The 12,595-nt window shown below is 44.3% G+C and overlaps 1 protein-coding gene across 1 annotated transcript in view; it reads right to left on the minus strand.

The window, feature by feature from the left end:
• LOC115465678 (SCO-spondin-like) overlaps positions 1-12,595 on the minus strand; it is a 537,587-nt gene that overhangs the window by 501,916 nt on the left and 23,076 nt on the right. Inside the window, exons 4-8 of the mRNA XM_030196374.1 lie at positions 11,260-11,430; positions 10,108-10,355; positions 7,659-7,761; positions 6,587-6,745; positions 4,563-4,648 (exon numbers count right to left, since the gene is read on the minus strand). Of these exons, the coding sequence (XP_030052234.1) occupies positions 4,563-4,648; positions 6,587-6,745; positions 7,659-7,761; positions 10,108-10,355; positions 11,260-11,430 (767 nt within the window). The remainder of the gene's footprint in view (positions 1-4,562; positions 4,649-6,586; positions 6,746-7,658; positions 7,762-10,107; positions 10,356-11,259; positions 11,431-12,595) is intronic.

The raw sequence follows: 12,595 nt of genomic DNA on the forward strand, positions 1-12,595 counted from the left end.
TATTTTATGTTGTTGCTATAAGGACGAGGGGGTTTGACTTAAATGAGGGAGGGGGTAAGGGACGTTATACGTCATGGTCCTGTATTGGGGCTGGGGGAAGACACAAGAGGGATTAGGGTTAGTTAAGAGGGGTAGGGGTAGTAGGGTGGAGGGAGGGGGGATTCAGGGGGGGGGAATTGTAAAGGTCTGGAGGACACAAAGTATGAAAATCTGGAAGGGAATTCAATGGCACACTTTGGAACTGGGAGGGGGGTGGTGGCTGGGACACCCCTCTTTCAAACAAAGAAGATATAGATCACAAAGAAAAGAGTCCAATAGGAAGAGGGTCCACTGAAAGTTGTTACATGGAATGTAGGAGGAATCTCCTCCCCCATTAAACGCTCTAAAATCTTGCAGCATTTACAGCGACACAAAATAGATATAGCTTTATTGCAGGAAACCCACTTATCAGATGTGGAACATGCGAAGTTGCGCACTTGGTGGGTGGGAGATTGCATCTCAGCAGCAGCCAAGGGAAAGAAAGGAGGGGTTGCCATCTTGTTCAGAAAAGGGATTGTAGATAAATTGGAGACCCGATATATAGACCCGGGGGGGAGATTTCTGATCTGTGCAGCTACTATAAATCGACAGACAGTGCTGTTTGGGAATATATATGCCCCGAACCACTACGATAGGAGGTTTTATAAGATGATAACACTGAAATTACTACAGCAGAGCCCTCTACCCATAATACTTGGTGGAGATTTTAACACAGTAATGGACCCACAGATAGATTGTACTGGGCCACGGAGACAGATGCCTAGACAGGAAAATCGGGGGCTGCCCAATCTATGTCGACAGATAGGCCTGGTAGACGTTTGGCGAACTCTCGAACCACAAGGGAGGGACTATACGCATCTTTCAAGAGCACACGATACACAAGCACGAATCGACTATCTATTAGTTTCGGAACAGCTTTTTGGTTCAGTGCCAAGTGCAGTTATAGGAGCCACAGTAATTTCAGACCATGCATGGGTGGAAATGTGCTGGTTACCCAAAGAGGAGAGGGCAAAAAGCAATAGATGGACATTCCCTGTGGAACTTTATCGAGACCCAGTGTTTAAAGCATCTATGACTCGTTGTTGGAACGAATATAAGCTACATAATGAGCCATATGCGAATCGCCCGATCCTCTATTGGGAAGCGGCTAAAGCGGTGTTTAGAGGGGAAATCATCAGCTATATGGCCCATAAGCGTAAGGCCAGGATACAAGAAATATTGAGATTGAGCCAATTAGTATGTAAGGCGAGGAGAAGTTATGGTCGACAACCCTCTCTGGAGAATAAACAACATTTATTATCTGTACAGACGGCATTAAATGAACTTCTTCATCAAAAAACCGTGAAAACGCAAAATTATTATAAATATCAGTTATACAAATATGGCAATAAAGGAGGGAGATTAATGGCGCGTTTAATTGCGAATAAACAGGGGAAAACTAGGATACTGACTATGAAAAATGAGCTAAATAAGCGAATCTCCACGGACCAAGGCATTAGCGAGGTTTTTTATGACTATTATAGGAAGCTGTATGAGAGCCCAATAGATAAAGGCCTATCGGGGGACTCTTACTTAGAACAGATGGAGTTGCCGAGTCTCACCGCGCAAGATGAACAGAGGCTTAATAGCCTAATTACGACAGACGAGGTAGCATGGGCCATTAAACAAAGTCAGTTGATGAAAACCCCTGGAATAGATGGTTATAGGGCGGAATTTTACAAACTAATGGGAGAGGAGATAATAGAGCCTTTAACCTTAATGTTTAATGTATTGGTGGAGCGAGAACAGGTGCCCCCAGAACTGAACACCGCATGTATTGTTGTAATTCCTAAGAAAGGGAAAGATCCGGAATTGGCGACATCATACCGGCCGATCTCACTCTTAAATTTTGAGATTAAATTACTAGCCAAGATCATGGCAAATAGACTAGCAAACATATTACCCAACTTAATTCAGGATACCCAAGTAGGATTTGTAAAGGACAGAACAATTGCTAAAAATGTCCGTAAAATCCTGACATCTTTGGAAGCCAGCAATAGAGAGAACAAAAAATCACTCTTAATAAGCTTTGACGCGGAAAAAGCTTTTGATAGGGTCCATTGGGAATTCTTGTATGCGGTCCTTCGGAAATATGGATTTTCAGGTAGATTTGTGTCAGGAATAAAAGCTTTGTATTCGAATCCGAGAGCCCGAATCTCGGTGAATGGGCTTGTAACATCAGATTTTGACATAGCCAGAGGAACACGGCAGGGTTGCCCCCTATCACCTCTTTTGTTTGTACTCACGTTAGATCCTCTACTGAGAGACATAATGGAGCAGCCGGATATAGCTGGCATGCAGATAGGAGGAGAGGTGTTTAAAGTGGCAGCATTTGCTGATGATATTTTAGTTCATTTGACGAACCCGCAGGAATCTTTGGATGCATTGTTGGAGGTCTTCTCAGAGTATGGAGACTATGCGGGTTTTCGGTTGAACTGTGAGAAATCAGAAGCCTTGGCCTCTTCGGAGGAGATATGGAGAGCATGGAGAGGAGAGTTCCCTTTGAGGCAAGCGCACGATTCTTTTAAATATTTGGGAATTCTGCTGCCCATGGACACCTCTCGTTTATATGCTCTTAATACTACTTGGTTGTTGCAGGAGACACGAAACGTTTTACAAGGCTGGATGGATTTACCGTTATCGCTGTTGGGAAGAATCAATCTGATTAAAATGGTATTGTTCCCTAGGTGGCTTTATGTGTTGCAGACGCTGCCAATTTGGTTGTGCAAGAAGGATTTGCAAAAATTTTATTCACTGGCTTCTAAGTTTTGCTGGAAGGGAAAGAAACCAAGAGTCCGATTTTCTTACTTAGTCGGTAACTGGAGGTTGGGTGGAGTGGGAATGCCGAATTTGACATTATATAATCAAGCATGTCAGCTACGCCATTTAAGAGATTGGTTTTTAGGAACACAACGCTATACTCCTATAGCGATGGAGAAGGCATATTTGGGATCTTACAAATTGTTTTCATTGCTACACCATAAAATAAGTACACTGCCGGAGGAATTGCGTAGAAGTGTGTTGGTGCGCCCGCTAAGGGAGGCATGGAGGAAACTGGTGCGACAGTTTGGGGGAGATCCAACAGTGTCAGATCAACTTACAATCTGTGGGAATTGCGAATTTCTACCAGGGATGTCAAGTCGATATTTTGTAGATTGGGAGAGACAAGGAATTACATGTTTGGGAGATCTGTTGGATGGAGATGGGCGGCCCCAGCTAACTGCAGAAATATTACGTAGAGTGGGAGATTCCTGGGGTAACAGGTTTGCCATAAGACAAATACAACACTATATGGCATCATTACCGGAGTCTTCCTTGACCAGACAGGTGGGGGGTAAGTTACGAGAGTTTTTTCATTCAATGGGCGAGGGAGAAGTTACGGTCTCTTTACTCTGTAAAGCATTACAAAGATGGCAACCCCCTAGGGAGTATGGATCACTGAAAAAAGCATGGGAAAAAGAATTGGGCTTTGAACTGGGGGCATGGGACGTGCCGAGAATAGTGGCGCGCATACCTGCTTTAGTCACGGATGCTCGCTTGAGAGAATGTGCATATCGATGCATCCATAGAGGGTATGTAGCAATGACACAACTAACACACATGGGAGGAGGTAACGGCTCAAATTGTACTAAATGTGGAACGAGCCCAGGTACGTTTTTACATATGTTTTGGAGTTGCTCTAGAGTGAAAAGATTCTGGACTCAGGTTAGGGGCTTTTGGGAAAGGAGACTGGGAGTCAGGACCCGGGGAACAGTTGAACAATTAATTTTAGATCTGCCAGACTCCTTTAGAGGACAGAATCGCTTTGAAGTATTGTTAATTCGCAAGATGTGTTTGTTGGCAAGGAAATGCATACTACAATACTGGACGGTCAAAGACCCTCCGGCCTACTGGCACTGGAGGAATCAGTTGCATCAGCTGATTTCCTGGGAGGCTAATGAGATTAGATTCTCACAGAAAAAGAGGATCGCATTTTTGGCTCTTTGGGGCCCTTACTTACGTATTCTAAGCCCAAGAGGCCGGAGTCTGCTTCTTAATGCAAAGTGAACTTTCCCTTAGAGTTGCGATACAGATCTTCCAGGCTGAGTAGGGGAAGAGGGGAGGGGGGGTGGTTGGGAAGATGAGGGGGAGGGGGGAAAGGGAGGGCTAGGGTGGGGAGGGAGGGGGGAAGTTACAGCCGGAGAGGGGGTTTGGGGAGGAAAGGAGGATTATGTAGTAGGTATCTTATTGTTGTTTATCTACGGAATTGTGTTTCTACTGAATATAGATTGTGTTTGTAGACATTATGCGGTCCCTCTACAAGGGGAATACTAAGACAGGAAGTCATTGAACCTGTAATAAGAACATGTCGATATCTGTGATGGGAGAGGGAGAGATAATGTGGAACACCTGTTTAATTGCTCAATTGTTATATTGTTTGTCATTCACAACAATAAAATTGTTCAAACATAAAAGTAGACTAACATGGCTACCACACCACATACCTCTGGGATAGAATCTGGGCTTCTCCAGGAGTTCCCGAAGGTTGCAGGGTACGGGGAGATGCTGCCACCAACATCTGTGAAATCATCTGAAAAACAGACAGGAGATTTCTACTGAGAGGGACCCAGGAAGGCTTTGATAGTATTACCTAAGTGCTGCATTTCAGCATTGCAGAGTACGGCAGTCAGACTGATCTATTCTGCTGGTAAATTACATAAGAACTTAAGCGTTGCCATACTGGGACAGACCAAAGGTCCATCAGGCCCAGTATCCTGTTTCCAACAGTGGTCAATCCAAGTCACAAGTACCTGGCAAGATCCCAGAACAGTAAAATAGATTTTATGCTGCTTATCCTAGAAATACTGTCAAAAGTTTAAGGGCACTTCTCTACTGAAATATAAACTCAAAACAATATGTATAGTAGAGGATATCAAAAAAGTACAATATGTTACAATAAGTTGTGACGGGTAAGTCTCATATGTGCTTGACGGCTGGTGTCACTTCACTCCCTCGGTGAACCTCTTGCCGCGTACATATTATAATCATCGACTTTTACCCCCAACCTACCAATACTTAAATTTTTCAATCTTTTATTCTTAACATTATATAAAAATTAAGGCAATGTGTTACTTATCTTGTCTTATTCTCAAACAGGTGTGCTCACAAACCCCGACAGGTAGCCTGTTTCGCAATACTCGCTTTGTCAAGGGGGAGCGCTTCACCTCATGTTTGATCGTAACACCTCTGGTTTTCTTATCCTAGAAATAAGCAGTGGATTTTCCCCAAGTCCATCTTAATAATGTCTTATGAACTTTTCTTTTAGGAAGTCACCCCTTTGTTGATTAAGGCTCATTGGTTGCCTGTTCAGGCTAGGATCTATTTTAAAGTTTGTGCTACTGTTCTAAAGATCTTACATGGTTTGGTTCCTCAATATATGCTGTCATTGATTACCTTTCCAAACCATAGCAGTATATTAAGACTGAGAGACTTTCTGATTTTGCACTTGCCGTCATTTAAAGGAGTTAGATTTAAAAAGGTTTATCAGTCTTCTTTTCTTTTTGCAGCAAACAAAAATGTGGAATGATTTGCCTACGGATTTTAGATACTTTAATAGTTATCTTTTATTTTGTAAATTTCTGAATACTTGGTTATTTGAAAGATATTTGTCATAGGATGTGATAGGGTTAATTTTATTCAGGATTTCTTTGAATTTATCGTTTAAGTATGAGGGGATTACATTTGTATTTTCCTGGGTAGGCCTGGCTTCTTTTCTATGTAATATGCGATGACATGATAAGGTCAAATATTTGAAAAGTATTAATCCGCAAACGAACCATTTCCGGAGGTGCGAAGGCGGTAGAACGAGAGGACATGAAATGAGATTGAAGGGAGGCAGACTCAAGAAAAATGTCAGGAAGTATTTTTTTCACGGAGAGCGTAGTGGATGCTTGGAATGCCCTCAGTGGGAGGTGGTGGAAATGAAAACGGTAACAGAATTCAAACACGCGTGGGATAAACATAAAGGAATCCTGTTCAGAAGGAATGGATCCTAAGGAGCTTAGCCGAGATTGGGTGGCAGAGCCGGTGGCGGGAGGCGGGGATAGTGTTGGGCAGACTTATGCAGTCTGTGCCAGAGCCGGTGGTGGGAGGCGGGGCTGGTGGTTGGGAGGCAGGGATAGTGCTGGGCAGACTTATACGGTCTGTGCCCTGAAGAGGACAGGTACAAATCAAAGTAGGGTATACACAAAAAGTAGCACATATGAGTTTGTCTTGTTGGGCAGACTGGATGGACCATGCAGGTCTTTTTCTGCCATCATTTACTATGTTACTATGTAAGGTATTCGCAGAATATAAAAACTGTGTTAGTTTAGATTAGGAATAAAGTTCAGATGGATTATCTGAAGGGGATGGGAGCTTAGAGAGCATGATCTTTTCTTCAGGGGTCTGCCCAGAGAAAATGAGATGTTTCCCAGGAGACACTGAGCAGAAAGTAGCAGCCGCTGGGTACATTGAGATGGATACTCACCACTGGGATCATCGTTATACATGCCACAGAGTCCGTGTGTGCTGCCCCTCAGGTCTGCGCTCACTGTCACATACACAGTGTCCAGTCCATCAAACTTTACTCGCACCCCTAGCCCACTCTCAATGAAGAGGAAGTCACCCAGCCAGAGAACACTGATCCCTGTAATGAGAGGTAAAAAATTAAAGATCAGAGTGTAAGCACAAAGAGGGTTAAAGATGGGACCTTTCAGATGCCTCCAGCATTCCCCAGATTTGCCCCATTGCATCTATGGACTCATAGAAATAGGAATTACGGGGTTGATGTTCAGCAGGCAGTGCACAGCATTTTCAGCCCTTAGGGATCCTTTTATTATTATTATTATTTGTTGCATTTGTATCCCACGTTTTCCCACCTATTTGCAGGCCCAATGTGGCTTACATAGTACAGTAGTGGCAGTCGCCAATACCGGCAAGAACAGATACAAAGTGAGGTTAAGACAGGCTAATGATCAGAATTCATAGACATATTGGGGGTCAGGGGAAGAGTAGGTTAGGTTATGTCCAACATGAACATTTATATTGATGTATTGATATATTGCGGGGTTAGGCATTTAGGTTGAGTCGTAGGAGTATGCCTTTTTGAACAAGTAAGTCTTAAGGAGTTTCCGGAAGATTAAGTGGTCGTATGTTGTTTTCACAGTGGTCAGAAGTGCGTTCCATAGTTGTGTGCTTATATAAGAGAAGCTGGATGCATAGGTTGACCAAGTAAAGTCATCCAAGTGCTTGTCAGGGATGCCCTTCTTTTTTTCGATTATGGATTGAGGACGCCCATGTGTTAGGCATGCCCAAGTCCCGCCTTCGCTATGCCTCTGCCATGCCCCCGGGAACTTTGGTCGTTCCCACAATGGAAAGCAGTTGGGGACGCCCAAAATTGGCTTTCGATTATGTCGTTTTGGGCGACCCTGTGTGAAGGACGCCCATCTTGCGATTTGTGTCAAAAGATGGGCGTCCTTCTCTTTCGAAAATAAGTCTGATAGAAACATAGAAAATGATATGAGAGGGAGGAAGACTATGTTTTTTCTCTCCATCCTCACCATTGTGAAGGTGCGGCTCCCCATCTGGAATCACTGCTCCATTCACTGAAATGCTCCTGTTTTTGGCCAAAACTAGATTTGGACCAAACATCATCCGAAGAACCTGAAAGGAGAGGAAGAGTCAGCAAAGTCTTTTAGCCACAGGAGCCAGAGAGAAAGCAGGAGAATAGAATGTACAGCAAAGAGAAGGAGAGACCGAGAGAAGAAAAAGGAGAGATGCAGAAGACAAAATGTGAGGCCTGGTCACTACTGGATCTGAACTGCGGAAAGCTCCAGCCTCCAACGGAAGGACAAGTGCCCTGACCTGAAGGCTGCCCACTTGCTTCCCATGGAACTTTATACCTACCTTCTGATACTGAACTTGATCTGCTTGTCTGCATCTTTTCTGGAAACAGGGCCGCTGAGAGACTGAGCCCGGCCCAGGGCAGGTGCTCCGCCCCCCCCCCCCCCCCCCCCCCAGGATCACCTCCGCTGCTGCCTCCCGCCACAACTGCAAATACCTTGGTTGGCAGGGATCCCAATGTCCCACCAGCAGAGGTCTTCCTTCAGTGCTGCTCTTCACTCCGCTGCAACTGCCTGCCCTGCCCCTGCAGCTGCTTTTTCTCTCACATCGCGCATGCTTAGTTTCAAAACCGAGCAAGTGTGGCCTGACGAGAAAAGCAGCCGCTTGACAGGCAATGCGGCAGAGTGGAGAAAAGCACTGAAGGAAGACCTCTTCTGCTGGCAGGGCCTGGGGGGGGGACCCTGCCAGCCAAACCAGAGGCCCTGGCCTGAAGCCCTGCTGTGTCTGCTCTTCCCCGGCCTCCAATGGGGGCCTGGCACCAGAGTTTTCCACAGGAGCAGGAGAAAGGGAGAGAGACTCTGGCGCCGGCACCGGGCCCCTCTTGGAAGAAAGAGGAGAAAGATACATAATAGAAAAGAAGCAAGAGGGGAGACAGAAGGAGAGACATACAGAGAAAGATCATGGATTATCCAAAGCAACTCTTAGGAGGAGGTGTTGAATTCCTGGACCCCTTATTAGTGAACTTTTTACCTCAATCACAAATAGCCAAGAGGTTGTACCCCTACTTCAAATCCAGAATTAAGACCTGATATTTCTCACTAGCTTCCAGCTAGTGCTGGAACTGGTTAGCAGTCTGAACTGCTTGCTCATCTTGATTCCAAGGGTTTTTAACCCAGTCCCCGTGATATATTTAGCCAGTCTGGTTTTCACAATAACCACAATGAATATACATGAGATAGATCTGAATGATTTATTTCCATTGCATGCAAATCTATCTTATGCATATTCATTGTGGACATCCTGAAAAGCTGATTGCCTGGGTATGTCCCAAGGACTGAGTTGATTACCACTGTGAACCAATGTTCAAGTCTATGCTTGTTCTCTCAAAAAGTCTATAACTAGACTTCAACTATTACAAAATATTGCAGCTAAAATAACATCGTATAAAGGTAAATTTGAGAAGGTAGCTCCTTTGTTAAAAATCACTTCACTGGCTACCAGTTTCTTCACAGATCTGATTCACGTTGCTTTGTTTATCAATTAAGATTTGACATGGTCTTAGACCAACCTATCCGTATTCTTATTTGTATCTTCAAACAAGATCACGCTCTTCTCATTCGGTACATTTGAATAAATTAAAGCTTTCCGCTATGTCTTTAAGGAAATTATCTCTTCGTAAGTATATGTTCATATCTGTAGCTCCTTGCATTTGAGGTTGGAAGCTGATTATAGACCTGGTTGTTTTTTAAATATGCTTTTTAATAGTTTTTTTTTTATATTTTGTATTTTATATTTCTTGTTAAAATATTTATTGTAAACCACTCTGAATTTCTGTAGTGGGTGGTCTATAAAAACTGGATTTTTAATATTATTATTATTGATTGTAACAAGGCCTCTACTTTTCTTATTCTCCTTCTTTCTCTTCCTTTCCTTGTACTCCTGTCTCTTTATCTTATAATGTGATGTTTTTGATTGATGTTTTGTGTTTATGATGTTTTTACTATTTATTGTAAATCACTATGCTATGTCTATTGAATAAAGATATATGAAAATATTAAAGTAAACTAAACTTCTAAGTTCAATAGCAAAGTTGGGTACTGGGGGTTGGCACAAGAGTCAGGTCAGCCCTCAGCTGGGGGAGTCCAAGGTAATAGGGATAGCAATGGGTATAATCTCACAATACAATTAAAACAAAATTACAATGTATTGTACGTATGATAAAAGTTGCAATTGAATGGTCATGGCAAGGGATGTTGTTTGTATGACAATGGGTTTCCTATTGGAGGTCATATATAATTTTGATGATTGTGTTGCATGGCTATTTTCCTGCTTTGACTATGCTACAATGTGTTCATCTTATTCCTGCTGTGCATAAACAAAAAAAGAATTAAAAACAACCTAAACTTTGAGAGGAGGTCGTCAAAGGAAGGGCTACTGGTACTGTACCTTTGGGCATCTTCCAGCATGTGAGCAGGTTTCGCTTGAGATGTAAATGGTCCATGTGGTATCAAAGGAGGAGGCCAGGATGTAGGTGCAGCTCCCATGGAAGTTGAAGTGCTTGCCATCAAAGCTGCGGTAATGGAATCCTGACCAAGTCACACAGGTGGCGAAGAGGCGGTGATGGTCCCCAACAGGGCCTCCTATCAAAGCAGTGGAGAGGCGAGGCTTCAGGAGATAGGGTGAGGGAAATCCCACTGTGGCGAGACAAAGAAATCTCTCAGCTAGGCAGCTAGAATAATGGCACAACCAAATCTTTGTGAAGGAATGGTAGGGGCAATGCTAACTCTGTGGCTGCTGCTGCTTCTCCTGTTCAGCAGCAGCAGCCGGAACATAAAGAAACATTTTTTTAAAAGTTGTTAAAAGTAAAACGCACCTCTGCAGCTGCTGCTCCTCTCCCCTCTGATGTCTGCGCTCCTCCGGGGTCTTCTCCAGGGGCAGCGACGTAAGGGGAGAGGAGGAGCGGCTGCAGAGATGTCAGCTGTCTGTTCTCTTTTTTTTGTTGTTGTTAGTGTGGGAGAGCAGGTCGGCGGTATTTGGGTCAGCTGGGTGGCAGGTTCGGGAGGGCGGCAGTGTCGGGGCGGCGGTTTTCTGCTCAGCTGGGCGGCAGGGGCGGTTAGGTTACGCGGAGGGGGGCAGAGTGTGGGAGGGGCGTGAGGTGTAATAGGATAATAAAACTCACCCTCAACGTTTGCTCCGCCCTCGATGTCATGACGTTTGACGCGAGGGCGGGGCCTGGTGGCTTCACCACCACGAACCTTCGAACCTGAAGGAACTGTTGTCAGTGGCTTGGCTTCACTGACGTCAGTGTCCTCAGAACGTTGAGGGTGAGTTTTATTATAGTAGATAGTGTTTCGTTGACCAGACCTTGGCAAGAGCCTTGGTTTCTGAGGGTATTTCCCACTTTACTCATTTCTTTACATTCATTTTACACAACCCTCTGGATTGGGTTTGGCTGTTTTTCAGTTCTCTGGAGTATTAGATTACCTGATTAGGATCAACAGCCCAAACTGTTTCTTTCATCATAAGATAGCCTATCATGCATTTCCCCAGATTGTGAGAAGTGAGGGTGTTGATCGCTGTGCCCGGAGAGCCACTGACCTGTGGGAGCAATGTAAGAGCAGCTGAAGCAGAGCTGGGTTGTGCTGTTCTTCCAGCTGTGGCCCAAGGCTTTGGAGCAACACTCCTCCATGCTTATCAGCGAGTTGTTCCTCATGGCTGGAGAGTCCTGGCAGTTCCAGCTGGAAAAGCAGTGGCCACGGATGCCTTCACCTGAAATGAGAAGACCACAACACCATGAAGAAGACAGAGAGAGTCCTGTTGAAAATGCAGGGGTATGCAAAGTCTGTGAAGTCTGGCAAAGTCTGTGAGGAAAGGCTAAAGCGGCTAGGGCCCTTCAGCTTGGAGAAAAGGCGACTGTGGGGAGATATGATAGAGGCCTATAAAATAATGAGTGGAGTTGAACGAGTAGACGTGAAGCATCTGTTTACGCTTTCCAAAAATACTAGGACAAGGGGACACGCGAAGAAGCTACAACGTAGTAAATTTAAAATGAATCTGAGAAGATTTGTCTTCACTCAACGTGTAATTAAACTCTGGAATTCGTTGCCAGAGAATGTGGTAAAGGCGGTTAACTTAGCAGAGTTTAGAAAAGGTTTGGACGGCTTCCTAAAGGAAAAGTCCATAGACCATTATTAAATTGACTTGGGGAAAATCCAGTGCTATTTCTGGGATAAGCAGCATAAAATGTATTGAGCTTTTTTGGGATCTTGCTAGGTATTTGTGACCTGGATTGGCCACAGTTGGAAACAGGATGCTGGGCTTGATGGACCTTTGGCCTCTCCCAGTGTGGCAATACTTATGTAAGGTTTCCTGAGAGAAAAGCAGTAGAGACAGGGACAAGTAAGGGGAGGGAGGGAAGGAGATTCCAACTCCATGGCTCCTGATACTAGGTAAAAGAAGAGAGAGCGGCAGAGCCCAGCTCCGGGGGTACTGATACAGCTGTGTGAGAGGCAGAGCCCATACTCATGAGTCCTAATCCTAGACAAGCAGGAATGGCAGCTTGCACTTCCATGTGACCCCCCCCCTTCCCTCTGGGTTTTGGGGAGCTGAAGGATTATTTTGCTGGAGTAAACTGTTTGGGTAAATGAAGGAAAGGGTATTACTGAAAACTTTAATATAGTGTTGGCAGGGAAGAGCTGAAGATAAAAGAACTGGGTAGCTACCCAAACTATAGGGAACAGCAGGGGTGGAATACACAAATTGCTGATTTTCACTGAAATCATATACCACTATTATTTACACACATAAGTAATCACGCCATTCAAAGTTGAAGGATAAGAATGTATAAACTGGAATATACATATTGTACAGAGGTGGCAGGAAAACAGTGTTGTTCAAAGTACTAGGTCAAAGTACTTAAGTAAAAGTAAAAATA

This window comes from Microcaecilia unicolor, chromosome 1 (assembly GCF_901765095.1).
Source record: "Microcaecilia unicolor chromosome 1, aMicUni1.1, whole genome shotgun sequence".
Lineage (NCBI taxonomy): Eukaryota > Metazoa > Chordata > Amphibia > Gymnophiona > Siphonopidae > Microcaecilia > Microcaecilia unicolor.